Source organism: Monodon monoceros, unplaced genomic scaffold (assembly GCF_005190385.1).
Source record: "Monodon monoceros isolate NGI ecotype Baffin Bay Population unplaced genomic scaffold, NGI_Narwhal_1 Super_Scaffold_12, whole genome shotgun sequence".
NCBI classification, from domain to species: domain Eukaryota; kingdom Metazoa; phylum Chordata; class Mammalia; order Artiodactyla; family Monodontidae; genus Monodon; species Monodon monoceros.
Window position 1 is genome coordinate 9,965,270 of NW_021703768.1, and position 24,164 is coordinate 9,989,433.

Genomic DNA, 24,164 nt, shown 5'->3' on the forward strand with positions numbered 1-24,164 from the left:
AAACAAGGCCACCCAGAACTTTCTGCCAAAACAGCCTTCCAACCAGGGGCCTCTGTACCACAGGGAGAAAAAGCACCTGAGCGGTACTACCTGGCAGGCAATATACCACAAGGGACGAAAGGTCTCTTTCTAACCTGCACCCCTGGCCAAGTGTGACCGGCCTTGGGAAATGCAGGATGACAGTGACAGCTTCCTTAGCAGCTCCTGCTGGAAGGGAGTCTCAAAGGCTTAAGGGACCCGCCCTGAAGTCACTTGAGGAGTTTACCTGTGGGGCTAACTGCCCCTGGGCTCCAATCCTGATGGATGGCAACAGGAACAGCACAAAGGCAGCCCTGCCCTGCTACTTTCTCAGGGACCATCTGGCCCGAACCTCCCATTTCATGGATTAGGAAAACTGAACCCTAGAGAAGTGACAGGCCTCAAAACTTAAAACCTAAGTGCACTGCTACAGCAGCACAAATACACTGGCTCCCCTCTCCTTGGGCATAAATAAGATGTTTAACTTGTAACTCACACAGCCTAGCTGTTTACAATTCAAAGAAAATCAGAGTCCTTCATGAAGTTTCTCCCAGGGAGTTAATATAGACAGTTTATACCTCTGATCTTAAAACTCTCCATATGGCTCTCTCTATATGTAATTTCATTACTGCTACTTTGCTTTGGTGTCGTTCCAACACATACATCTAATGCCACTCATTGCCCGGGGACAGGGGAGCCCTATGCAGACTGCTGCTGTGTGGTCCATGGCCACGAGTGTAAATGAAGGTGTTCCCTCCTGCCGTGCTGCCCAGGTCATCAGGCAGGAATGATGGACATGAACCCGCAGCGGCAGGAATTAAACGTCAGAATTATGATTAAAGGAAATGCCTTTGAAGTTCTTTTCTAATTTTAAACTAATTCAACACAGAGACCCCCAAAGTCTATTTTCCATTACAGTGGAACTATTTTCTAAAATCCCATGCTCTTACATCCCCACGCATCGGTTAGCCATTTTTCTTTCCTAGTGCCAGTCAGTCTTCTTGTTGTTCAGAGCTTGCTTCACTAGTGAAAAGCATTCCCTACTCTGGAATGCAACATATGTAAAGAACTTCTCTATTCACCGTGTTGAGGCAGAGAATTAGTGCCCTATAGTGGGGGGCGGCAGACAGAAATTAGGGGAATCTTTCCTCTAACAAGAAGATGGCACAAATGTTCCATAAAAAGCAGCCATGTTTGGCTAAGGCTTCTGTTATTAGCAAACTGAGTTGATACTTTAACTAACGTGTGCAACTAAGACCCTAAAACCCCACACACTGAAATGACTCGTATCCTGGGACCCAATCACCTTTGATTCCCTCCCAGTGTCCTTCCATATGGATCGATCGTCATTCCAAAGGAGAGGAGAAAAAGCAATCCACCAGTTTGGGCAGATTCGAAAGAGCAAACAGGAACTGGGCTCAGAAAGGGGAAGAGACGGTTTGAACATGAAGGATGGTTAGAGACACATTTTCTAAGAAAGATTACTCTTTCCTGCATTTAACCTCCTTGGCTCGGAAGTTTAGGATGTGCAAAAGCAAAAAGCAAAAAACAAAACCACTTCTGAGGAAAAGTAGAATGCGACAGAAACTGGAGGGGAAAAAAGTCATATTGAGTGATTAATGATAAAAATGATTTCCGCTCCTTTGGTTCTTCTGTAATGCTGTCAGCCTACGATTTATCATCATGACGTTAAAAACACTGATTTGTCGTTGTTTCGGCTACTCGTTTTTCTAAAACATCTGTACATTCTAAGTAAGTATTCACCGCCCAAACTTCTGGGAGTAAGTTGTGCATCTGGGCTTGTTCAAGTCACTCTAATTTGCATGCAACTCGCACAGGCTTGCGATGTTTCGCATAAAGAAACACGTCTCACCAGCGCGGGGCTGAGTTTAACTTAGACCCCACGAGCGGACACGTCCCAGGCTGGCCGGCTGCCTCCCCCGCCCGGCGCCCCGCTCCGCGCTCCGTGCCCCGTGCCCGCAGGTTCGAGCCCGCCCTCCGGGCCCGCGAGAGGAGAGAAAGTGGGAACGAGTCAGTACCGGCGGGCGGGTGTCCAGCTTTCGTCTCTAGCTTCCCCTCGGGAGGCGAAGACATGGTGCGACCCGGTTTCAGAGGGACCTGGACGGCGGTCGTCGAAGGCTCGCGGGCCTGGAGAGAAGTGCGCGCGAGCTTCAGCGCCGCGAGCGAGGGAGGCGCGTGCGTGGGGTGGCGGGGCCGCGCGCGGGCGGACCGACCAAGGCCGCCTCGAGGGGGCGCGGCCGCTGCGCGCCTACGTGGCGCGGCCCCGCCAGCCCGCGGCTGCGCGGTGGCGTCACTGCGCCCGCCCCGCCCCGCCCCGCCCCGCCCCGCCCCGCCGACTCCCAACGGCTCCCGCGCGCCCCGGGTACTGAGCATGCGCAGTCGGCGGCGCCACGTTGGACGCCTCGGCCGAGGGCGGAGGAGGTAGAAGGGGAGCGGGGGCGGAGTGTTGACGGTTAGAAGAGGCGGGCGTTGGTGCCGGCGGGGACAGTCGCCCGAGGTTGAAGAGCGCCCAGCAGGAGGGTGGCACCCCCGTGCACGGTGCTCCACCAGCCCTCCAGATAGACGGTGACGGTGGTGGGGAAACAGCTTCAACAGTGGGGCGCCCAGGGGTGCTGTGTGCCGTCGGGGAACCGGACCGTCTGCCAGATGGCCTCACCCGGCTCACGCTCGGAGCGACCGGTGAAGTGCGGAAATGAGATCCCAGGTGGGACCGACCAGGGGCCCAAGAATAGCAGGGATTTGTTAAAAGATGCTGCAAATGGGAGAGCCTCCCCCGCACCCCACTCCGGGGGAGAAAGGCAGAGCTGTGAAGCCTGGAAACCTGGACAGAGGTCTTGCAAGGTTGCGGCTGTGTCCCCTGTCTCTGCCGTCTTCCTGTTGCGTTGGGTCTTGATTCTGTCCAAAGCTGACCCGTTGGCCTTGTGCCTCGGATTGCAACCTTCTCGCCTTCTCAAGCGCTTTGTAACTGCAGGTATCCTCTACGGACCATCAGTCCCGCCTTGCTAAATTAGCGTTCAGACATGTCCAGTGTCTTTAGAAAAGGAAACACCATCGGCTCTCTTGGCTGTATGTCTCCCTTTGACAGCACAGCTGCTCGAAGAGCATCTCAACACCCCCACCCCCGTCTCCTCAACCCAGTCCAGTCCATCTGGTTGCCATCAGCGCCCCAAAGGCTGCCGCCAGCCAGGAAAGTCCTTTTATCATGGTCACTCGTGACCTCCACGCTGCCCAATCCAGTGTTCACTCTTCTGCTCTCATCCTGCTTGACCTGTCAGCAGCGCTTGACCTAGCTGACCGTCCCCTTCCTCCTTAGCTTCAGGGTTGCCACATCGTGGCGCCGACATCCAGTGCTTGGGCTGGAGGCTTGGCTGCTAACCCTCAGTTGGGTTGGTTGGCTCCTCTTCTAGGTTTCTGAACACTTGAGTCTCTCAAGGCTCAACACCAGCCCTCTTCCGTGTATAGACTTGGCTTCAGTGGTCACATGAGGCCCACTATCATCCATATGCGTATGGACCGCAAATCTGCAAACCCATTTCTCTATGCCTGCCTCTCCATTAAGCTCCAGACTCACATTCCACTGCGCCCTTGACCTCCCTTACCCAGATGTCTAACTCAGCGCTGCCCAGCTCTTTGCATCAGGGCACACAGAGAAATGCACATACTCTACGTTGATCTGGGACTTTCCCCCGACGTTTCAGTAACACTACCAGCGGGACAGCTGTTGGCCAGGCAGCAGTTGTGATATAGTTGTCTTTGTCTTGCATTCATATCAAAACTTGCAGACAGGTGTCAGCAGCTTAGAAGAAAATATGAAATCAGTAGTGGAACACTCTTTTAGGAGATGCTCCATCACTAACACTATTCGTAGAACGGAGTGAGGAAATCCACAGACACTGATGGTTTGATTCTAAATAGAAGGAAGCTTTAAGGATACCTAACCAAACTAATTGTATGAATATTTTCTTCTTTATGTGTGTTCAAGAGTGCTATATGGTTAAAAACTCATGCCTTAAGTCTAAAAGCACCATTTCTAAGAAGTATGAAATAAAAATTCTAGGTTAGAAAACATTGTGTTATAGTTTAGTTTGCAGCGTTGTTTCCTCTTAGTGGTACCTAAAGTCATATGTTAAGAACGATGGCATCTTCAATTCAGTGACCCATAGTATTGCTAGGGAACCCTGGGGGTAAAAGAAGGAGCATGCTGAGGAAGGAATTAAGCTACCCAAGGGCTCTGGAGGCTCCGGTCACCACTGGGCTGCACCAAGGCCTGAGAGGATCCATATCTTTGCCTGAGGCCTGTTCTGGGACCATACTGATCAAGACACTCTAGTGTTAACAGCCTTGCCTAGTTTTACATGTGGAAGCAGAACTCCTGACTCACCCACCTACCCATAGATACCTTCCCATCTAGAGGAGAATCCAAACTAGAGTACCTGCCTAATCCATAGCGTTCCTACTGAAGAAAATACGGTTGTTTAAGGAATTTAGCTTGAAAAAAACCACCCATATTTCCCAGCCTCCCTTACAGCTAGGGGTGGCCAAGAGGCAGTTCTGGCCATTGAAATGTAAGTGGAAGTTGACTGGGGTTTTCTGGGGAAGTTTCTGCATTCTTGATACGAGGACCACCCTTCCTCCTGGTGACTTCATTGTTCACACCGCCTTGAATTAAGACAGAAGGTGGAAGGCAGAGCAATTGTATCGCAACCACGAGGCAACCAAAGGCATGAAAGCCGTATGCTAAAGGTGGCGGAACAGGAAGACGAAAGGAAGCGGGACTTTGAGGTTCTGTGGTGTCTCTGCAGGGCAGTGGACCCCGCCTCCAGACTGTTTTGTTGCGTGGAAAACAAACCCCTAGTAGATGCAGTCCCTGTGGTTGGTGTCTTTACATGCAGCCAAATGCAACCCCTACCAGGCCCTGGGTGATGGGGGCCCTGCCTGCTTCTAGGAGCTCATCTCTCACAGCTCCTCTGGCCACACTGGCCTTTCTGATGCTCCTCAGATGTGACAAACCAACCCTTCCCTTTGGGCCTTAGCATCAGCTGTTCCCTCCACCTGGGACCATCTCCCCCAGATTCGTGCATGGCTAACTCCTTGGCATTCTGGAATCAGCTTTTGAAAGGGCCTATTCCTGACCACCAGATCTGAAGAAGGCAGTCCAGGCACTCGACTCTCATAACTTTTTCATCGTCATCCATCAGTATCTCCCTGGGCATTACTGTCTTTCTCCTCTGACTTGCACGGTCGACTGGCAGCCCACTGAGGAGAGAGATCTTGTCCATCTTTGCTCACTGTATTTCTACCACCCAGAACCGGGGTGGGTACAGAAGAAGCATTTGATAGATATTATCCCGCATAATTCTGGAGCATAGATACATTTAATTTCTCACAACTGTTACGTAAATGAAGAACAGCAAATGAGGTCTACACAGAGAATGAAAAATATACACAGTATGTATTATAGATAATTAATACAGATTGGCCACTAATACATTAATACAGATGACCACTAATGTTTTCTGATACTTACTTTCACTCACAAGTATATTCGTGTGTGTGTGTGTGTGTGTGTGTGTCCAGCCCCACAAGTCCTAGTTGCTGAGGATATATGTCAGACACCACCCTTTGGAAGCTTTTTATGTGGACATGCACATTCCATAGATATTATTAGAATTCTGAGTGAATAATCTTATAAGCTCACTATAACTCTGGGAGTAAGGCAGGTTGACCCATTTTTACCAAGAAAGACAAAAGCAAACAGACAAAAAGGGGAAGAAAGGATGGTTGAACTTATGTGGGACACAACCCTGTTGAGTGCATACTGGAACCAGAAGCCAGGTCTTTAAGCCCCAATCCCATTTCTCCCCACCGTTGGCTGCCTTCTAAAGTAGAGTTTTGGGAGCCGTTTCCCCTTCTATAAGCAGGCTCTTTTGTAATCCCAAGTGGTGCTGGCAAAAATGGCACTGAGTCTAAGACACTACTTAATGCGAATGCTGTAAACACTGGAAAAAGTATTCAAAGAAACAGAAAATGCAGATTCTCTTCTCCATGTGTATATTTTGGAACCTTGACTATGTCACTGAAACATTCTGAGTCTCAGTTTCTTATCTGCAAGTTGGAGATGTGAACACTGACCTCCCGCAGGACTGGTGTGAGAATCCAGGGCCGTCTCAGTGCCGCCTGCAAGCCCCTATAGCTCAGCATTGTCCCGTCTGCTCTCCATAAGATCCTGAGACATGAGGGCTTCTCTGCCCTCCTTTTCGGAGGAACCAAGCTTGTGAAAGGCCAAGCACAGGAGTCGATAGCTAATGTGGGGAAACCCGGGAGAGCCCGCTCTCACCACCATCCTGGTTTCACGTTTGGAAGTGCTTCGTAAACCATAATATACTACAGAATATACTGTTATTATTGCAGACGGAGTTTTCGTTAGCATTCATGAAATACAAGAGTTGTCCCACGGTGTATTAAAATAAGCCCGCCTATCAATCAGTTTGATGAACATTGCTTTCTTATTCCCAGCTGGCCCATATGTTCTGTCTCCTTGTGCTGTTGTCTGATGGATGAGAATTCTTATTCACTTCACAGGATTTCTCTTCCATTGTTGATATTGCTGGGAAGGGGAGGGCAGCAGCCATTCTCAACTTTGCTTTGTAACATCCAGGATGTTTCTCACTGTATTATGTTATGGGGGTTTTAAATAATGGTTATTTAAATATAATTTCTTTGACACCCACAAGTACACATACAATACTTGAAGAAGATAGGCATGTCCCAAAATAAAAATGATAAACTACCCCTCTCTCTGTCTCTGTCTCTGTTTCTGTCTTTGTCTCTCTCTCACGTACACATACACACACACATGGGGAATCCTCCAGGGTTTCATTGGGCTCCAACTCGTCAGTCAGTCACAGGGTAATTGAGAAACATTTTGAGGCATTTTGCAAAAGTGATTCAACAGCTGGTGAAGGACGTGGAGGTCACTTTTCATCACATCTGAGGTCATCCTTTAGCTAAGGATATTTGAAGGAAAAAATAACCAGCCTGAATCTTAGCAAAATATTCCTCTTATCTTTATTTGGAAGTTAGAAAATAGAAACTGCAAAAATGATGGGAGTACTACAACCATGAATACTGATTTCCCACAGAATTGCAAATGCTATGTAAGTTATTTATGAAAAATGTGTTTTAGCAGAGAAATGGGGGCGGAGGGTAGGGATCATTTTATTTCTGGCTCTTTCACTGAGTCATTGTTTGACCTTGCGCAAGTTACTTCCACATTCTGTGATCATAGTTCCATAGTAGAGGCAGTAATACCCATCTTACACAAGGATTCAAATAGTTATTCAATATTATGTCTTAGCATTTATCTCCCTGTATAAAATATCTTACAGGGGTATACGAATTGCTATAAGTACAAAAAATAAACATGACAAAGACATCAAGAATAAAGAGGCTTTCGAAGGCAAGATAAAATCACCTCAAGGGAGTCTGAAATCTGAAATTGAAGAACATGTACTTTTGTTAGTTTTTTTTTTTTTAAACCATCTATCCAGGATTCAGTGGTACTAGGACATTAGGACATTATTTGACCCTTTTCTCCTTAAATTTCTTTTTTGTGGGTGTGAAAGGCTACGAGTATATCCTTTTCAGAGAGCTTAAGTGACAGATGAATAGACATAGTACATTGAGGCTTTACTCCTGTCTTTTCAGGCCCACGAGCCTCTACTCAGCTTTCCATGTAGAATCAGTCTGAGCAGGAGAATCTATAAATGACTGAGCACGGGTCCTGGGGTCTCTAGACTGAGGTTTGAGACTCAGCCTGATCACACATTAAATGTGCAACATCAGAGAAACTCCACAGCATCAGAAGCTCTCCATCAGAGAGCTCTGAGTCTCAGCACCCTCACCTAAAAGTGGGGAACATAACATGCCCCTCTACAATATTCACAGGAAGTATATGTGATAGCGTATTGAAAATGCTTGGTAAACATTAAATGACTAAACACAAGTCTACCCAAAGCACATTATTTCTTAGAGATTTTAGAGCAACAGCAAAGTAAACATTTATTTTAAAATACAAAACAGACGATGAATGTTATAGGACAGAAAGGAGATTCCCGCTGGTTTGTGGGTGGGTAGGCATAGTGATAATGAACAGGTTTCAAGGGACGGGGTGTGGAACTGAGCCCTTCCGGTTGACAGGAGGCAGGAGGAGGGCGGTCCACCGGGGAGAGGGCGGAGGAGAAGCGAGGAGCTGGGGCAGCAGTCCACGTGCCCAAGACGGTGATTGGTCCAGTCTGACCTGAGGGTGGGATGAGCGTGGAAAGGTAACAGCGGACCAAAAGGTTCTGTTTTAAGGTCTGGTTGAAGAAAGACAGCTGGATTCTTATCTCTGTCTCTGCATTCAGTCTCTTGCAATATCATGTCATGTAGCCTCTGGAAAACTTCCTTGTACGCTCGAGAGGGAATAAGACTGGAAAAAAGCAAGTAACATTTCAGTATTATTTAAAAAAAAAAATTAGTTTCGACCTCACAGACCACCTGGATGGGTCTAGAAAACCTCCAGGGGTCACTGGACCACACTCTGAGAATTGCTGTTCTTGATCATTCTTTAGACACTTATTGATCTAAGAATAAGAAAAATATATGTTTGGATTAAAATACAACCACCACACCTTAGTCAGTGGTGATGTCAGCCCTACAATTGGCTAGGACTACAATGCCAGGTGGCATCGCCCCAGCAGTGGCCGAGGCAGCAGGAGGACTCTCAGGGGCTCCCCTGTTCTAGGCTGACTCTCTGGCGCTGGGCCAGCTGGGTCAGCTGGGATGGAGGTGTGAGGCTGGCCTCCAGAATGACAGCACCAGTCCCCACTGTCTGGGCTTCCCCACTCACCACAGCTGTTTCCGGATCCACAAAATCCACCTGCTGTGCTGTTTGCCTTTGAAAAGGCGGTTTGAGCAATCTTAGAGTTTTGATAACGTTGTTGACATCATTTTTCAAAAGCTCTGCTTTCACAGGCTTAAGAAATTGAGATATGATTGACATATCACATTGTGTAAGTTTAACATGTACAATGTATTGATTTCATACACTTATATATTGCAATATGATTACCACCTTAGCGCTAGCTAACACCTCTATCATGTCACATAGTTATAATTTCCTTTTTATGGTGAGAACAATTAAAATGTAGTCTCTTAGCAGCTCTGAAATGTATAATACGGTATTGTTGACTATAATCCCTATCTTGTGTATTATATCTCCAGGACTTATTTATCTATTAGTTCCAAATTTGTACATTAAACAACGTCTCTCCCATTCCCCACATCCCCGACCCTCACCATTCTACTCTTTGTTTTTATGATTGTTTTTATGAGTTCAGCTCTTTTAGATTCCACATGTAAGCAATTTCATACAATATTTATCTTTCTGTTTGACTTACCTCACTTAGTATAATAACCTTAAGGTCCATCCCGTTCACAATACCATCAAAAACAATAAAATAGTCAGGAATAAGTGTAACCAAGGAAGTGAAAGATCTGTACTGTGAAAACTACAAGACTTTGATGAAAGAAACTGAAGAAGAAACAAACAAATGGAAAGATATCCCATGAATTGGAACAATCAATATTGTTGAAATGTCCATACTGCCCAAAGCCGTCTTTGGATTCAGTGCAATCCATATCAAAATTCTAATGAACTAGAAAAAACAATTCACAGGCTTTTAAGTGAGGGATGGCAGAAGTCTCAAACATGAAGCTCTTGGCCATATTTTTCCCTCCGAAGCTGCACGTTGTGCCTTCCCTCAATAGGCCATATGAACGTTCTGACTACTTTCAAGAAATGCTTTCTATGAATACATTTTGAAAAAATACAAAAGCAGTATACTTTGGAAAACCTAAATCATGGTATTCTTTATGTCCAAAGGAGAAAGCAAGTCACTGCTTCTCAATAATCCTACCAGCATTAGAGTCTACCACTTATACTTTGTATGTCCCTCTAGGCTTCCAGAAAAAAAATAGATAAGGATTCTTTTTAATTATCTCATCTTGTAGATTGTCCCTCAATTTATGTCTGTCTGATGTTTCTCTCATTTTTTTGGCTGCACCATGTGGCTTGCAAGACCTTAGTTCCCCGACCAGGGATTGAACCCCCGCCCATGGCAGTGAAAGCACCAAGTCCTAACCACTGGACCACCAGAGAATTCCCATCTCATTGTTAAACAGGGGTTATGGGTTTTGGAAATGAAGGCCATATAAGTGAAGTGCCATTTTCATCACATGGTATCAAGGGTACATGTTATCAATATGACTTACCATTGATAATTTTCACCTAGATCACCTCTCTGATAGAAAGTGTTTTAAATATGGTTGTTTTATAGATTTAGATTAATTTATTCGTGAATTAAGCTGTCTACTAGGAATCAGTGTGAACACAGGCTACATTTTTTATATCATAACCTTGAAGTTGCCTAATAATTGATAAGAGTCTATATTAATAAGCATACACCTGGCCACGATTCTGGAAGATAACCTTTGGGCTCTTCCCACCTCAGTTTTCTTCTCTTTCACAATTCTGGAGTTAGAGATGGCAAATACTTTCCCTTACAAATTTAAAACCTATTTTCCCTGCTGAAATTACCTGGGTTTCTTTTTTTTTTTTTTAATAAATTTATTTTATTTATTTTGGCTGTGTTTGGTCTTCGTTGCTGCACGCGGGCTTTCTCTAGTTGCAGTGAGCAGGGGCTACTCTTCGTTGCGGTGCGCGGGCTTCTCATTGCAGTGGCTTCTCTTGTTGTGGAGCATGGGCTTTAGGCACACAGGCTTCAGTAGCTGTGGCACATGGGCTCAGTAGTTGTGGCTCATGGGCTCTAGAGCACAGGCTCGGTAGTTGTGGTGCACGGGCTTAGTTGCTCCACAGCATGTGGGATCTTCCCGGACCAGGGCTTGAACCCGTGTCCCCTGTATTGGCAGATGGATCCTTAACCACTGTGCCACCAGGGAAGCCCTGGGTTTCTTTTTAAAGCCATCATTTTTTCTCAGCCAAGTGATTTCATATAATTAATTATTCCATTCAGGCTGAAGTATCTGTGTGTGACTTTGCAGACTAGAGAAGGCTGTAAATAATGACTTCAGTCAGCATCCTAGTTCTTACCATGTTTGCAGAAAAGCCACCTCCTTCCTTGCTCAATTTTTAGAAAAACGTCTGAGCTTGGGAAATGTGATTGCTGTTAATCCAGATAAGAACAAATCCCGAGCCCATCCTTCAGCTTTGCAGGGACCCTCTGGGACACTGTTCATAGCTTTTCACTGACATAAATTAATAAACTGCCACTGACCATGGAAAAGATAAGAGAAAATATACAAGCTTCAGTAGCTTGCTGGAAACTTCCAACATAGTGGTTCATCTCCTTAACAAAGAACCATGGAGTGTTCGGGTAAAGAAAAGCTACACTTAAGCTATTCCTTGCAGGGCCCACAGAAGAGGTAAAACTTGATGTGATATCACTCCCACAGTATGGGAGAGTAACTGCTGGGCTAGCTTGGATTTGGCTTATTCACTTCTCCCCTATCATTTAAGGATCTTATTCTTCTTTCATCTCTTCTCCTCTCCTCCCCTTCCCTCTCCTTTCCCCTCTCCTCTTCTCTTCTCTTTTTTCTTTTTAGAAAGAGAAACCAACTCTGAGTATTTATTGAAGTATTGTAGAATACTGGAAGAATGCATGAAATTAAGGAGAGGATTCCTGCAGCTTCAGGAACAAACATGGAAGCCCTAGGAATACCAATAACTGAGCTTCTATGTCTAAAATGCTGTCAGAGGATGACTCCAGGCAATGGTTCATTTTATGCGTTTACTTGGCTAGGCCACAGTACCCAGGTATTTGGTCAAACATTATTCTAGATGATTTTGTGAAGGCATTTTTAAAATGAGATTACCACTTAAATCAGTGGACTTTGAGTAAAGCAGGTTACCCTCCATAATGTGAGTGGGCCTCATCCAACCAGCTGAAGGTCTTAACAGGAAAAAGACTGACCTCCCAGAGGAAGAGGGAATTCTGCCAGCAGACTGCCTTCAAACTCAAACTGCAATTTTTCCCTGGGTCTCCAGCCTGCTGGCTTACCCTGCAGACTTTCAACTAGTCAACCTCCATAATTTCATGAGCCACTTCCTTAAAATAAATCTCTCTGTCTCTCTCTCCATCTATCTAGATAGATATGGATACACGTACAGATGTGGATATAGATATAGATATATTTCCTCTTGGTTCTGTTTCTCTGGAGAACCCTGACTAATACACTAGCTACAACTGTTTTCACTCACCTGGCTCTCCATTCAAGGTCAGATTCAGAGAACATGAAATATCCTTGGGCCTCAAACTACTTTAATTCAGGTGCTGTGCTCTTGTTGACTGAAAGAAAAATGCACAATGTAAAAGTTGTGAGTTTCAGTTTTCTTCAGGGACCTTCCTGAGGACTATAGTATGGGAAACAGCCTCTGAGAAGCTCTGAGGGGACTGCTCCAAAGAAGTAGGAGGAGAAGCCAGTATATACATGATTTTTGACTAGGGAGTTCGTGTAGTCAAGCACACATCTCAGCGAAAGATAACTGATATAGGCATAAGGAACAGATATCTCAGTTAATGATTTTAGTGTTTTTCTATGTATGAGAAGATGAAAGAATGCGGGTTCATTAAAATTCTTCCTAAAATATACATCTAACTATTTGAAGGGGTCTGTTTTTCTACCGCACAGGGTGCCTCATCCTGTTTTTTGTCCTGAATTCCTTTCAGGGTGCACCGTCGGTCAGTAACGAGAGTGGCTAATAACTAGATCCTTGTAGAACTGGGTGGTGGGCAACATTCTTTGTTTTATAGTCCCCCCTTTGGGTTATACATTCTACCAAGCTTCGGGAGGCATTTCATGACCAGTGTGTCTCACAGGGCTAGGAAGGCTCATACCTAGGTCAGGTGAGGATTCCATTGATAAGCCACTTAATTTTCTAGACCCTGTTAATGGTAGCAGTAAAAGTCTCTGGATCACATGACTTACTACTCTGTTATGGTCCATGAAATGATTCTCCCTTGTTGCTTCTTCCCATATCCAGAGTTACAGTATCACAGTCATTTCAGTCTATGTAGAACTATATATTTGGTCAACCATTTCAAGTTGCTTAGACATCATTATTTTTGTCAGAGACTCTGCTACACATTGGGTAGTACAAACAACAACAATCTTGTAAAATAGGTAAAATACAGATAATAGAGCTAGTAGCGTTAATAAAGTCAAAAGTAAGAATTTAAGGGACTTTCCTGGTGGCTCAGTGGTTAAGAATCCACCTGCCAGTACAGGGGACATGGGTGCAATCCCTGGTCAGGGAAGACGCCGCATGCCGCGGAGCAACTTAAGCCTGTGTGCCACAGCTACTGAAGTCCGCACACCTAGAGCCCACGCTCGCAACAAAGAGAAGCCACTGCAATGAGAAGCCCGCACACCGCAGCAAAGAGTAGCCCCCAGTCGCGGCAACTAGAGAAAGCCCACTCGCAGCAATGAAGGCCCAACGCAGCCAAAAAAAATGTTAAATAGATAAATAAATAAATAAACAAACAAACAAACAGAAAAGATTATTTGAATGTTTAAAAAAAAAAGGAAATTAAGCCAAGAATTTCCATTACCAGCCCAGTTCTTTAAGAGACCACCAAGACTAAGGAGTGGATTGTTCATGGCAGAAATCTGATTTTTCATGTGGGTCACTAAATATTAAAGGATTTTATATTAAAAGGATATATGTTATATTAAAGGATTAATCTGGTATAAAGACACAACATTCAGTTTGAAGCTGGGAGGTGTCTCCTTGAGGTACTAGGGCCATGTGATTTTGTAATACCGCTTTTCTCAACATAGAGACTTCAGAATTCAGTAGCATAATGACCTGATAACTATCACTTAAGGCTTGTTGAGTGAATTTTGTTAAGGATTCGACGTGGCTGATTATATTTTCCAATCCTACTGAAGGTGCAAAGATAGCTGCTAAATGGTTATACCCATGAGATACCAGTGATCGATCAGGCTCATACCAACGGTAAATTTTCTGGAGTCCTATCTAAATTGGCACACAAGTGGCCTTGAGCCCAAGGGAATCATAGGGTACATCTTCTTATCTATCCTGGATAGTTTTCATTTAAAAACTTAATCATGAATCAGGTATTACAGTATAAAACTCACTAGTTTATAAATAACAGTTGGAATGAATTAGCTATTCATTTGGGTTTAAAAAGGCTTCTTTTCTCTCTTTTCCTCAGTCTCAGGAACTGGGGATGGTCTAGAAAATAAGATTCCTGAGAGCCCTGCTGGAACATTTGTATCTGAATTCCTTTCAGGGTGCTCTGTCACCCAGTGACTGCAGTGGCTAACGACTTGATCCTTATAGAACTGGATGGTGGGCAGCATTCTTTGTTTTACACTCTAAATGACTTTTCTGAGAGCTGCTAAATAAGCTGGAGTGGACAGGACATTTACAACCCAGTGAACTAAATAAACAAGGAGCTCTGTTAACTGACTGATCAGGCTTAGAAGATCTCACGTAACATAAATTTGACGAGGCTCTGTTATCCATCATAAAATGCTACTGATCATCCCTGTCAGGTTTTTCTGGCATTTGATGTCAAGGGATAAGGACACTCCTGTTATCCACTGTTTACTCATTGGGGAATGTGATCCTTTAACCCCATTCCTTGTGTACCACCAAGTTGTAAACTACATTTAAGAGAATTGCATCAGGTCCTAAACCTACACCTAGTGAGGGATAGTGTTACTTCACAAATCATGCCTAATGTTAATAACTCAAGCTGCAAAATGACCTCCCTGGCTTTGTATCAGTTTAATGCAACACCATAGATTATATATCTTATGTAAAATCTCTTGTTTGTTGGAAGATTCTCAGACCCCGAGGTCTAGTTTTTCTCCTTTCACACTTTCAAATCGCACATAAATAAAAAGCATTTCCTCTAATGGTTTCATGACACATGCAGAAGTTTTGCTCTCTACCCCTCCTCCCCCCAGTCACCCCCCTTCTGATACTACCTTGCTGGCCTTTCTGATACTAAAATCTTCCCTGTCGCATGAGACACAGCATTCGTTCCAGGCTCTCCATCAGCTGCCCTAGGTTCTCTGCTTTTATCCCAGGCTCCTCCCTGGTGTTCTATCCCAACTTTTCCAACTTTCACTTACATGGTTGGAGAACTGAGGGGTCCTTGAGATTCCAGCAGCTGCTACAGTAGCTGAGAGACAGAAAGGAGCACTGTCCTCGTCACCTACTCACAGGAGGTGGTCTTGATAGACATATGCTTGTCCCAAGCCTCCCTCCTGGAGGCCCTGTCCTTCCTACTGAAACTGAAGGGAAGGGGGCAGGACACAACATTTAAAAGAATGATATTACCGGTGAGACATTAACTGGTTAGAGCCAACTAGGTCCAAGATAGTGGAAGATCTGACTTCCAGTAGATGGTGAGTTTCATTATGCACTCATTATAGTACATTAGCATGCTGTTCTGAGGCCAACCCTAAAAGGTCAAAAAGTGGGTGGTGGCCCAATTCCTGGAAACCTCCACCCCTTCTCCAAAATAGTTTGAATAATCCTCCCACTCATTAGCCTGTGAAATTATCCAGCCCATAAAAACTAACCACCCCATATTCTGGAGGCTCTCGCCTTCTGAGATGGCCCACACTCTGCCTGTGGATTGTGTTTCTCCCAGGGCCACTCTCGCCCTTTTGAGATGGACTGCATTCTATCTATGGAATGTGTATCTCTCTAAATAAATCCACTTCTTACCTATCACTTTGCCTCTCGCTGAATTCCTTCTGTGCTGAGACATAAAGAACCTGAGCTTCATTAAGTCTGGAGACCAGGTGTGCAATTTTAATTAAAAGACAGTGGCTTCGAGTCCCAGCTCATGGGTTCAGGTCCCAATCCGGGTTTCGGTTGAGTTTGCATCTCATCTGAGTTGTGCAGTTTCACTACCATCCCAGGGTTATAATGAAAGGCGGAGGGAGGCACAGCTGGCTACCAGGCTCTGAGGATAAATCTAGAAATCTCAAGACTAGAAACAGGTTTATGGACGTCATAGACTTTATTCGATTCAAAAGACACTTTTGAGGACCTACCCTCAAAAGTGCCAGGCACTTTTCTACAAATTGAAGATAACTCTCAGCTTTTTTAGAGCTTTTATTCTGGACGACTGGAGGCTGAAACTGCATGATGACAAGTGACAGACAGAGGTAGACTTCTGATATTCTCCTCCAAACCAACTGAAACGCTGGCTAACTCCCCAGGTTCTGAAGCTTCGTGATGTTAATATGCTGTGTTGTTTCTGCACAAATACTGAACAAAGGGTTCCTTGCAACATGTTTTAAAAGATAAAATTCTGGTGTCATGGTGTTTCTGGTTCTCTGTTCATGTCAGGCAAGACCCTTCAGGAAGAAACTGTGGGTGTGGAGGGATTGTCTTGCATACCCTTTATTCTTTTTGTTGCCTTAAAAAAATACACCACGTGACAGTTGCGAGTTAAGTTTTATTTGGGGCAAAATAAGGACTGCAGCCCGGGAGACAGCATTTCAGAGAGCTCTGAGAAACTTCTCTGAGGGGGCAAGGGGAGGGGCCAGGATATAGAGGAGTTTTGCAACAAAGGGCAGATAGTTGAGAACGTTAAAGGATTATTGTTAATTAAAGAATACCAGATAACTCAAGTTAAGGAATTTAGCGCTTTTCTTTGTATGGGAAGACGCAAGAGTCTGGGCTCACGGAAATCATTCCTTTGATGTGCACCTCAGCCACCTGGAGCCAGTATCCTGTGCTTTCCCATCCTAAGTCTCCTCAGGGGGCACCGCAGGGAGTGGCTGCAGCGTGTTGGCTGCTAGATGGCAGGTATTCTTTTCAGCCCTGAGTTTCCTCAGGGCTCACCAGCTCCCATTGGAGGGCTGCAATCATTGATGATTGTGACATCCTTTGTTTACTGATATGGCAGGAAATATTCCATTCATCACTTTCAGGTGTGGCTCAGGCCCTGGGATCCAGGGTAGGTCTGGTGGGGACAGACCTTCCTCCTCTGGACCCGTTGTGGGCAAACTGCAGCCCGTGAACCAAGTCCAACCCGCCACTGGTTTCTAATAAAATTTTACAGACACGTAGCTATGTGCATTCATCTCTGTATTGTCTATGGCTGCTTTTCATGCTGCAACAGCACAGCTGAGGAGCTACAACAGATATGGTATGGGCTGCAGAGCCTAAATATTTATTATTGGACCCTTCACAGAAAGTTTGCCCACTCCTTTAGAATAATGGTGCTGTGGATGAAAAATGCTGCCTGTGTATCAGTAAACAAAGGATGTGGCAGCCATCAAGCCCCTACAGCAGCCCCCAACAGTGAGCCCTGAGGGAACTCGGGATGGAGACCAGCAGGCTGCCTCTTTGCCAAGCCCTCAGCCACTGCGACCACCCCCAACGGTGCCCCTGAGGACACTCAGGATGGGAAAGCACAGGATACTGGCCCTAGAGAGCTGAGGTGCATATCAAAGAGAAGATTTCAATGAGCACAGACTCTTGGCATCTCCCCATACACGGAAAAGCACTAAATTCATTAACTTGAGATGTCTGGTTTTCTTTATTTAACAGTAACCTTTTGATGTTCCTACCACCTGGACTTTGTTACAAAAACCCCTATAAATCCTGGCTCCACCCTTATCTCTTCAGAGGATTCCCTCAGAGCCATCTGAGAGGCTGCTTCTTGGGCTTAAGTCCTCAGTTTTGGCCACCAGATAAACATAATCCTCAACTTTTAGGCTGCGGATATTTTTTCAGTGGACAGTTCTCAAAGTGTGGTCCCCGTGTTACCGAGTACAAGCTCGCTCTGTTCGCTACATGACAGGCCAATAAGTCAGAGATGAGGTGTTGAGGCAGGGAGTATACCTTTATTCACAAATGCTGCAGACAGAGAAGATGGCACACTAAAGTCTCAAAAGGACCATCTTATCAGGGTTTGGATGCCAGTTTCTTCTTCTTCTTCTTGTTTTTTTAACATCTTTACTGGAGTATAACTGCTTTACAGTGTTGTTTTTAGTATTTTAAGGAACTCCATATTGTTCTCCATAAAGGCTGTACCAATTTACATTCCCACCAACAGTGCAAGAGGGCTCCCATTTCTCCACACCTCCTTCAGCATTTACTGTTTGTAGATTTTTTGATGACGGCCATTCTGACTGGTGTGAGGTGATACCACATTGTAGTTTATTATTTTTTTTTAACAGCTTTATTGGAGTATAATTGCTTTACAATGTTGTGTTAGTTTCTGCTGTATAACAAAGTGAATCAGCTGTACATATATATATATCCCCATATCCCCTCCCTCTTGCTTCTCCCTCCCACCCTCCCTATCCCAATGCTTTGGGTGGTCACAAAGCACCGAGTTGATCTCCCTGTGCTACGCGGCTGCTTCCTACTAGCTATCTATTTTACATTTGGTAGTGTTCATATGTCAATGCCACTCTCTCACTTAGTCCCAGCTTACTCTTCCCCCTCTCTGTATCCTCAAGTCCATTCTCTACGTCTGTGTCTTTGTTCCTGTCCTGCCCCTAGGCTCTTCAGAACCATTTTTGTTTGTTTTTTTTAGATTGCATATATATGTGTTAGCATACAGTATTTGTTTTTCTCTTTCTGACTTACTTCACTCTGTATGACAGTCTCTGTGTCCATCCACCTCACTACAAATAACTCAATTTCGTTTCTTTTTATGGCTGAGTAATATTCCATTTTATATATGTGCCACATCTTCTTTATCTATTCATCTGTTGATGGACACTTAGGTTGCTTCCATGTCCTGGCTATTGTTAATAGTGCTGCAATGAACATTGTGGTACATGACTCTTTTGAATTATGGTTTTCTCTGGGTATATGCCCAGAAGTGAGATTGCTGGGTCGTATGGTAGTTCTATTTTTAGTTTTTTAAGGAACCTCCATACTATTCTCCATAGTATCTGTATCAATTTTTTTTACATTCCCACCAACAGTGCAAGAGGGTTCCCTTTTCTCCACACCCTCTCCAGCATTTATTGTTTCTAGATTTTTTGATGATGGCCATTCTGACCGGTGTGAGGTGATACCTCATTGTAGTTTTGATTTGCGTTTCTCTAATGATTAGTGATGTTGAGCATCCTTTCACGTGTTTGTTGGCAGTCTGTATATCTTCTTTGGAGAAATGTCTATTTAGGTCTTCTGCCCATTTTTGGATTGGGTTGTTTGTTTTTTTGATATTGAGCTGCATGAGCTGCTTGTAAATTTTGGAGATTAGTCCTTTATCAGTTGCTTTGTTTGCAACTATTTTCTCCCATATTGAGGGTTGTCTTTTCGTCTTGTTTACGTTTTCCTTTGCTGTGCAAAAGCTTTTAAGTTTCATTAGGTCCTGTTTGTTTATTTTTGTCTTTATTTCCATTTCTCTAGGAGGTGGGTCACAAAGGATCATGCTGTGATTTATGTCATAGAGTGTTCTGCCTATGTTTTCCTCTAAGAGTTTTATAATGTCTGGCCTTACATTTAGGTATTTAATCCATTTTGATTTATTTTTGTGTATGGTATTAAGGAGGGTTCTAATTTCATTCTTTTCCATGTAGCTGTCCACTTTTCCCAGCACCACTTATTGAAGAGGCTGTCTTTTCTTCATTGTATACTCTTGCCTCGTTTATCAAAGATAAGGTGACCATATGTGTGTGGGTTTATCTCTGACCTTTCTATCCTGTTCATTGATCTATGTTTCTCTTTTTGTGTCACTACGATACTGTCTTGATTACTGTAGCTTTGTAGTATGGTCTGAAGTCTGGAAGCCTGATGCCTCCAGCTCCGTTTTTCCTTCTCAAGCTTTTTTTGGCTATTCAGGGTCCTTTGTGTTTCCATACAAATTGTGCAGTTTTTTTGCTCTAGTTCTGTGAAAACTGCCATTGGTATTTTGATAGGGATTGCATTAAATCTGCAGATTGCTTTGGGTAGTATAGTCATTTTCACAATGTTGATTCTTCCAATCCAAGAACATGGTATATCTCTCCATCTGTTTGTATCATCTTTAATTTCTTTCATCAGTGTCATAGTTTTCTGCATACAGGTCTTTTGTCTCCTTAGGTAGGTTTATTCCTAGGCATTTTATTCTTGTTGTTGCAATGGTAAATGGGAGTGTTTCCTCAATTTCTCTTTCAGATTTTCCATCGTTGGTGTACAGGAATGCAAGAGATTTCCGTGCATTAATTCTGTATTCTGCTACTTTACCAAATTCATTGATTAACTCTAGTAGTTTTCTGGTAGCATATTTAGGATTGTATATGTATAGTTTTATGCTATCTGCAAAGAGTGACAGTTTTACTTCTTCTTTTCCAATTTGGATTTGTTTTATTTCTTTTTCTTCTCTGATTGCTGTGGCTAAAACTTCCAAAACTATGTTGAATAATAGTGAGAGCGAGCAACCTTGTCTTGTTCCTGATCTTAGTGGAAATGGTTTCAGTTTTTCACCATTGAGGACAATGTTTGCTGTGGGTTTGTCATATATGGCCTTTATTATGTTGAGGAAAGTTCCCTCTGTGCCTACTTTCTGGAGGGTTTTAATCATAAATGGTTGTTGAATTTTGTCGAAAGCTTTCTCTGCATCTATTGAGTTGATCATATGGTTTTTCTCCTTCAATTTGTTAATATGGTGTATCACATTGATTGATTTCCGTATATTGGAGAATCCTTGCATTCCTGGGATAAACCCCACTTGATCATGGTGTATGATCCTTTTAATGTGCTGTTGGATTCTGTTTGCTAGTATTATGTTGAGGATTTTTGCATCTATGTTCATCAGTGATATTGGGCTGTAGTCTTCTTTCTTTGTGACATCTTTGTCTGGTTTTGGTATCAGGGTGATGGTGGCCTCGTAGAATGAGTTTGGGAGTGTTCCTCCCTCTGCTATATTTTGGAAGAGTTTGAGAAGGATAGGTGTTAACTCTTCTCTAAATGTTTGATGGAATTCGCCTGTGAAGCCATCTGGTCCTGGGCTTTTGTTTGTTGGAAGATTTTTAATCACAGTTTCAATTTCAGTGCTTGTGAATTGTCTGTTCATATTTTCTATTTCTTCCTGGTTCAGTCTCGGAAGGTTGTGCATTTCTAAGCATGTGTCCATTTCTTCCAGGTTGTCCATTTTATTGGCATATAGTTGCTTGTGGTAATCTCTCATGATTCTTTGTATTTCTGCAGTATCATTTGTTACTTTTCCTTTTTCATTTCTAATTCTTTTGATTTGAGACTTCTCCCTTTTTTTCTTGATGAGTCTGGCTAATGGTTTATCAATTTTGTTTATCTCCCCAAAGAACCAGCTTTTAGCTTTATTGATCCTTGCTATCGTTTCCTTCATTTCTTTTTCATTTATTTCTGATCTGATCTTTATGATTTCTTTCCTTCTGCTAAATTTGGGGTTTTTTTGTTCTTCTTTCTCTAATTGCTTTAGGTGTAAGGTTAGGTTGTTTATTTGAGTTGTTTCTTGTTTCTTAAGGTAGGATTGTATTGCTATAAACTTCCCTCTTAGAACTGCTTTTGCTGCATCTCATAGGTTTTGGGTCATCGTGTTTTCATTGTCATTTGTTTCTAGGTAGTTATTGATTTCCTCTTTGATTTCTTCAGTGATCTCTTGGTTATTAAGTAGTGTATTGTTTAGCCTCCATGTGTTTGTATTTTTTACAGATATTTTCCTGTAATTGAGATCTAGGCTCATAACATTGTGGTCGGAAAAGATACTTGATACGATTTCAATTTTCTTAAATTTACCAAGGCTTGATTTGTGACCCAAGATATGATCTATCCTGGAGAATGTTCCATGAGCACTTGAGAAGAATGTGTATTCTGTTGTTTTTGGATAGAATGTCCTATAAATATCAATTAAGTCCATCTTGTTTAATGTATCATTTAAAGCTTGTGTTTCCTTATTTATTTTCATTTTGGATGATCTGTCCATTGGTGAAAGTGGGGTGTTAAAGTCCCCTACTATGAATGTGTTACTGTCGATTTCCCCTTTTATGGCTGTTAGTATTTGCCTTATGTATTGAGGTGCTCCTATGTTGGGTGCATAAACATTTACAATTGTTATATCTTCTTGGATTGATCCCTTGATCATTATGTACTGCCCTTCCTTGTCTCTTGTAACATTCTTTATTCTTCTCCTTCGAATCTGAATGAGATCCTTGCCAGGTAGAGTAATCTTGGTTGTACGTTCTTCCCTTTCATCACTTTAAATATGTCCTGCCACTCCCTTCTGGTTTGCAGAGTTTCTGCTGAAAGCTCAGCTGTTAACCTTATGGGGATTCCCTTGTATGTTATTTGTTGCTTTTCCCTTGCTGCTTTCAATATTTTTTCTTTGTATTTAATTTTTGATAGTTTGATTAATATGTGTCTCGGCATGTTTCTCTTTGGGTTTATCCTGCATCGTACTCTCTGTGCTTCCTGGACTTGATTGACTATTTCCTTTCCCATGTTAGGTTAGTTTTCGACTATAATCTCTTCAAATATTTTCTCAGATCCTTTCTTTTTCTCTTCTTCTCCTGGGACACCTGTAATTTGAACGTTGGTGCGTTTCATGTTGCCCCAGAGGTCTCTGAGATTGTCCTCAATTCTTTTCATTCTTTTTTCTTTATTCTGCTCCCTGGCAGTTATTTCCACCATTTTATCTTCCAGCTCACTTATCCGTTCTTCTGCCTCAGTTATTCTGTTATTGATTCTTTCTAGAGTATTTTTAATTGCCATAATTGTGTTGTTCATCACTGTTTGTTTGTGCTTTAGTTCTTCTAGATCCTTGTTAAATGTTTCTCGTATTTTCTGCATTCTGTTTCTGAGATTTTGGGTCATGTTTACTATCATTACTCTGAATTCTTTTTCAGGTAGTTGCCTATTTTGTCTTCATTTATTTGTTCTTGTAGGTTTTTACCTTGCTCTGTTGTATGTTAAATTTTTTTGTCATTTCATTTTTGTTTTTTTTGGATGGGTATTGCTATATTCCTGTCTTACTGGTTGTTTGGCCTGAGATGTCCAGCAGTGGAGTTTGCAGGCTGTTGGATAAAGCTGGGTCTTGGTGCTGAGGTGAGGACCTCTGGGAGGCCTCACTCTGACTGATATTCACTGGGGTCTGAGGTTCTCTGTTAATCCAGCTGTTTGGACTCAGAGCTCCCACCACTGGAGCTCAGGCCCGACCTCCAGCCTGGGAACGAAGATACTGCCAGCTTTGTGGTGTGGTTAAAAAATAAAAATATTTTAAAAAAGGAAGAAAGAAAGAAAAAAGGAGAAGTACAATATCAAAGAATAAAAAACAAAATAAAATTAGAAAGATAAAAAATATATTAGGAAAAGTAAAACTATAATTGAAACACAACAGCAACAGGGTAAAATAAAACCACAAAAGAAAAAAAAAACGGGGGGAGGCAAACAAACCAAAAGGAGAGAGCACTAATAAAGTATAAAGAATAAAATAAAATAAAATTAGAAAAATAAAAGATTTATCAGGAAAAATAAATATATAAAAAATCAACAACAATGAATCAACAAGGTAAAACAGAACCCCAATCTGTTACAGCCACTATGGAGAACAGTATGGAGGTTCCTTAAAAAACTAAAAATAGAATTACCATATGATCCGGCAATCCCACTACTGGGCATATACCCAGAGAAAACCATAATTCAAAAAGAAACATGCACCCCAATATTCATTGTAGCACTATTTACAATAGCCAGGTCATGGAAGCAACCTAAATGCCCATCGACAGACGAATGGATAAAGAAGTTGTGGTACATATATACAATGGAATATTACTCAGCCATAAAAAGGAACGAAATTGGGTCGTTTGTTGAGACATGGATGGATCTAGAGACTGTCATACAGAGTGAAGTAAGTCAGAAAGAGAAAAACAAATATTGTCTATTAACGCATGTTTGTGGACCGTAGAAAAATGGTACAGATGAACCGGTTTGCAGGGCAGAAGTTCAGACACAGATGTAGAGAACAAACGTATGGATACCAAGGGGGGAAATATGTGGGGGGGTGTGGGGGTGTGATGAATTGGGCGAATGGAAT

The 24,164-nt window shown here is 43.0% G+C and overlaps 1 protein-coding gene across 1 annotated transcript in view; it reads right to left on the reverse strand.

The window, feature by feature from the left end:
• Positions 1-2,266, reverse strand: part of DAP (death associated protein) — a 62,241-nt gene extending 59,975 nt beyond the window's left edge. The window contains exon 1 of the mRNA XM_029216358.1: positions 2,058-2,266. Within this exon, the coding sequence (XP_029072191.1) occupies positions 2,058-2,112 (55 nt within the window). The 5' untranslated portion in view covers positions 2,113-2,266. The remainder of the gene's footprint in view (positions 1-2,057) is intronic.
• Positions 2,267-24,164: the final 21,898 nt, after the last annotated feature.